This window comes from Triticum aestivum, chromosome 4A (genome assembly GCF_018294505.1).
Source record: "Triticum aestivum cultivar Chinese Spring chromosome 4A, IWGSC CS RefSeq v2.1, whole genome shotgun sequence".
NCBI lineage: Eukaryota > Viridiplantae > Streptophyta > Magnoliopsida > Poales > Poaceae > Triticum > Triticum aestivum.
The window spans coordinates 7,412,922-7,418,334 of NC_057803.1; the positions used below are offsets into that span (position 1 = coordinate 7,412,922).

A 5,413-nucleotide genomic window follows, 5' to 3' on the forward strand; every position below is an offset into this window, starting at 1 on the left:
CGTTAAGTATAACCTGAGTATTCCGCGTGTGCAACTGTTTTGCACCCGTTGTATTTGAACGTAGAGCCTATCACACCCGATCATCACGTGGTGTCTCAGCACGAAGAACTTTCGCAACGGTGCATACTCAGGGAGAACACTTCTTGATAATTAGTGAGAGATCATATTAAAATGCTACCGTCAAACTAAGCAAAATAAGATGTATAAAAGATAAACATCATATGCAATCAAAGTATATGACATGATATGGCCATCATCATCTTGCGCCTTTGATCTCCATCTCCAAAGTACTGTCATGATCTCTATCGTCACCGGCATGACACCATGATCTCCATCATCTTGATCTATATCAATGTGCCGTCACGTGGTCGTCTCTCCAACAATTGCTCTTGCAATTATTGCTATCGCATAGCGATAAAGTAAAGCAATTATTGGGCGCTTGCATCTTATGCAATAGAGAGACAACCATAAGGATTTTGCCAGTTGCCGATAACTTCAACAAAACATGATCATCTCATACAACAACTTATATCTCATCACGTCTTGACCATATCACATCATAACATGCCTTGCAAAAACAAGTTAGACGTCCTCTACTTTGTTGTTGCAAGTTTTACGTGGCTGCTACTGGGCTTAGTAAGAACCGTTCTTACCTACGCATCAAAAACCACAACGATAGTTTGTCAAGTTGGTGCTATTTTAACCTTCGCAAGGACCGGGCGTAGCCACACTCGGTTCAACTAAAGTTGGAGAAACTGACACCCGCCAGCCACCTGTGTGCAAAGCAGTCGGTAGAACCAGTCTCGCGTAAGCGTACGCGTAAAGTCGGTCCAGGCCGCTTCATCCAACAATACCGCCGAACCAAAGTATGACATGCTGGTAAGCAGTATGACTTATATCGCCCACAACTCACTTGTGTTCTACTCATGCACAACATCAACGCATAAAACCTAGGATCGGATGCCACTGTTGGGGAACGTAGTAATTTCAAAATTTTCCTACGCACACGCAAGATCATGATGATGCATAGCAACGAGAGGGGAGAGTGTAATCTATGTACCCTCGTAGACCGACAGCGGAAGCGTTATGACAACGCGGTTGATGTAGTCGTACGTCTTCACGGCCCGACCGATCAAGCACCGAAACTACGACACCTTCGAGTTCTAGCACACGTTCAGCTCGATGACGATCCCCGGACTCTGATCCAGCAAAGTGTCGGGGAAGAGTTCCGTTAGCACGACGGCGTGATGACGATCTTGATGTTCTACTGTCGCAGGACTTCGCCTAAGCACCACTACAATATTATCGAGGACTATGGTGGAGGGGGGCACCGCACACGGCTAAGAGAACGATCTTGAAGATCAACTTGTGTCTAGAGGTGCCCCCTGCCCTCGTATATAAAGGAGCAAGGGGGGAGGAGGCCGGCCCTAGGGGGGCACGCTAGGGGAGTAGGATTCCTACTCCTAGTTGGAGTAGGTTTCCTCCTTTCCTAGTCCAACTAGGAGAAGGGGGGAAAGGGGGGAAGAGGGGAAGGAAGGGAGAGAGGGGCCGCGCCCCAAACCCCTTGTCCAATTCGGACTGGGCTTGGGAGGGGCGCGCGCCACCTCCTGGTCCTTCCCACTAAGGCCCATTAAGGCCCATTGCTTCTTCCTCGTATTCCCGTAACTCCCTGGTACCTCCGAAAATACCTGAATCACTCGGAACCTTTCCGATGTTCGAATATAGTCGTCCAATATATCGATCTTCACGTCTCGACCATTTCGAGACTCCTCGTCATGTCCCCGATCTCATCCGGGACTCCGAACTCCTTCGGTACATCAAAACTTATAAACTCATAATATAACTATCATCGAAACCTTAAGCGTGCGGACCCTACGCGTTCGAGAACAATGTAGACATGACCGAGACATGTCTCCGGTCAATAACAAATAGCGGAACCTGTATGCTCATATTGGCTCCCACATATTCTACGAAGATCTTTATCGGTTAGACCGCATAACAACATACGGTGTTCCCTTTGTCATCGGTATGTTACTTGCCCGAGATTTGATCGTCGGTATCTTAATACCTAGTTCAATCTCGTTACCGGCAAGTCTCTTTACTCGTTCCGTAATACATCATCTCACAACTAACTCATTAGTTGCAATGCTTGCAAGGCTTATGTGATGTGCATTACCGAGAGGGCCCAGAGATACCTCTCTGACAATCGGAGTGACAAATGCTAATCTCGAAATACGCCAACCCACCATGTACCTTTGGAGACACCTGTAGAGCTCCTTTATAATCACCCAGTTACGTTGTGACGTTTGGTAGCACACAAAGTGTTCCTCCGGCAAACGGGAGTTGCATAATCTCATAGTCATAGGAACATGTATAAGTCATGAAGAAAACAATAGCAACATACTAAACGATTGGGTGCTAAGCTAATGAAATGGGTCATGTCAATCACATCATTTTTCTAATGATGTGATCTCGTTAATCAAATAACAACTCTTTTGTTCATGGTTAGGAAACATAATCATCTTCGATTAACGAGCTAGTCAAGTAGAGGCATACTAGTGACACTCTGTTTGTCTATGTATTCACACATGTATTATGTTTTCGGTTAATACAATTCTAGCATGAATAATAAACATTTATCATGATATAAGGAAATAAATAATAACTTTATTATTGCCTCTAGGGCATATTTCCTTCAGGGGTTGCAAGATTTGAAGTGTGATGGCGTGTCCGGGTGCTGCCCCGGCTAGATTCTTTCAGAGTCATTGACTTTACATTTGGTAAGCTACTTTGAAGGTCTGAAAAATTGCATATCAGCGAGGGAGCCGCGTCGAGCTTAGTTAAGAGTTGATCCCTTACTTTTTTTTTCTTTGGTACTATTGTGGTAGTGCCGGTGGCAGGTGACGGCCGTTGGAGTCAAACTCAGAGGAGTCGTCCGGCATGATTGTAATTTTCTTTCTTGACCGATGGTTCTTTTTGCAAAGGCCAGCGTTCCACTGCCTCAACTTTGTCAGATTGGTTTGTATCTTAATTTTTATTATATGAATGAGACACATATTACCATGAAAACTCATTACTAAGGAACCTCATCATATTTCCCTAAAAAAAAGGAACCTCATCATCAAAAGAAAAAAAAGAAACTCAAAATGGATAAAAACTCATTACTAACGAATTTATTTTGAGTGTGACGCAAAAATATATAACCACGACACGAGATTATGCTTCTGGTTTGCGGCTTGCTTGATATTTAAACTAGGGTATATCTACAAAAAAAAACTTGCGTTAAGGCTTTCGATCCTGTGAAATCCAACAAAAGAGAAAGCAAAAAATAGGCATCAATTTCAGATGGCAGGGTGGACCATGTAGATCTAGAAGAAAAAAGCACACGGGGTGTGGGGAGACGTAGTCCCAACTTACACGTTCGGACTCCTCGAAACCCCAAATTTGCTTCTGGTTTAGGGAATTCGGACATCCGGACCATGGCATGCACGTTTCATGCATTGACGCGGACGATCTACTCATGCTTCGGCTTGACGCGGACGATCAAATGTGTTCTTGGAGTCTGTGGAGGACCCCCGCAATACCAAACGGGAGCATGAGAAGATCGTCCGCGTCAATGCCGAGTACTCTTGAGAGTTCAGGTAGGTGTAGCTTATAACCCCTCAGAAAAAGAATCTTTTGAGGGGTCAACCCGTTTTAGAATACTCGATGGATACGTATCGTTGTATGACGTATTGGGTGTTTTCTAGTAGATGTGTGGTGTGAGGCCAGTGAATTAAGTCTGAAACATGCATAGATTGGACCCAATCAACGCAAGAAAGATAAGCCAGGAATTGTACATACCTCCTGCTGCTTGCTTGCCCTTCTGATCAAACTTGTGTGTACTATAACCGGACGAAAAATGTGTGTGAAGCAGTTTCGGTTCTCATAATACAAGTGTGTATTGACTTGTATTCAACTATTACAAGTGTATGGTATACAATTTTGATATAGAAATATCACGGATGCCCAGCCTGTCATCAACTGAATGATCAAAACTTAGTTATTTTCTTTTCTTAAATGTTTGGCAGACCCCCTCTCCCGCCAGCTGCTATTCAAATATGGGAAGATCAAAAGGCTTGGTCTTTGACCCGCCTTCTGAACCTCTTGAAGACGACGATAGAGATAGCGCGGAGAAGGCCTTTGGATGGGATTCTTTGTCCATGTCCAGGAAGAAGCGATGCCTGCCAAGCAGCAGTGTGCAAAGCACTTTGCTTCAGAGTTAGCAGTGACAAACCAAAATATGTGACATGCCGTAGGAAAAAAAAACTTACCATCTACAGTCTGATGTCAATTCTGGGTGAAAAGCGGTGGCGAGGATGCTCCCTTGACGCACCGCAACAATCACCCGATCTTTTGAGTACACCTCTTCCTGCCAGGGTAATATGCATTGCAAGTCAGTGCACATAAGTGATAAGGTAATTTGGAGTATGTTTTCGACAAGGGATCCATCAGGGTAGCCGCTACTCATGTGGTAGTATTTTCTCAAAGCATTTTGTCAGCAAAGTACTTGAATAAAAGGAACATCCAGATACACACATCTGGTTCAGCAAGAAAAAAAAGTAAATAATCACGGTCGCCAGCAAGTCAAACTCAAAAGAGCAGGAAGCAAACCTCAACACCCTCGGCAGATGGTATGGTAATGCTGGGTCTACCAGAAGGAACAGGGCATTCAGCCAGTATTTCAACATCCGATCCTACTTCCAAGATAGCAGGTGCTCGTATAAATACTCCACGGCATGTATTACTGCCTCCTTCCTTGTCCGCAAGCATTGGCACTGAAAGTTCGGTTTCAAAGCTTTGCAGCTGCAAGAGAACAGTTTGCAATGAAACGTGGTTCACATTATTGTACATTTATCTCAAAAACATTTGAAGATATGCAATTCAAGTGATATTACAAACTAATTCAGGCATCAAATAGGCAACATGGTCCTCGGAGTTACCTGGCTCCCAAAAAAGTTCCGGTGGACAGTGCAATCTAGCCCCCCAACAAGCTCTTGGCCTCCCAATTTTTGTCCTGCGGGTAGCATTACTTAGTAGTGATCATGACATTCCATCAACTAATCTCACCAAATTAAAAGCTAAAGCATCTACCAATTGGTGACCCACGTACCTACCGCCTTGTTTGCAAGGAAAATGAGCCCAGCACAAGTTCCCCACACAGGCTTTCCTGCACCGACAAACTCTCGAAGTGCAGGAAACTGCAAAGCAGATGAAATGAGATGTTGGACATTTAACAGTGTAAAAAAGTTAGTCTAAGAAGATGTGTACTCTATCAGAGGTATAAAAGTTGCACCCTGTCGAGGCGCACTTCAAATGAAAAATATACGTATAGTCAATTATAACGAATCTGGATCTAGTTCTATGCAAAATA

At 44.1% G+C, this 5,413-nt stretch overlaps 1 protein-coding gene across 1 annotated transcript in view; it reads right to left on the bottom strand.

Moving 5' to 3' along the window:
• Positions 1–3,922: 3,922 nt before the first annotated feature.
• The window catches only part of LOC123084744 (probable pyridoxal 5'-phosphate synthase subunit PDX2), a 3,058-nt gene continuing 1,567 nt past the window's right edge, over positions 3,923–5,413 (bottom strand). The window contains exons 3-7 of the mRNA XM_044506239.1: positions 5,153–5,240; positions 4,983–5,056; positions 4,654–4,845; positions 4,314–4,411; positions 3,923–4,223 (exon numbers count right to left, since the gene is read on the bottom strand). Of these exons, the coding sequence (XP_044362174.1) occupies positions 4,091–4,223; positions 4,314–4,411; positions 4,654–4,845; positions 4,983–5,056; positions 5,153–5,240 (585 nt within the window). The 3' untranslated portion in view covers positions 3,923–4,090. The remainder of the gene's footprint in view (positions 4,224–4,313; positions 4,412–4,653; positions 4,846–4,982; positions 5,057–5,152; positions 5,241–5,413) is intronic.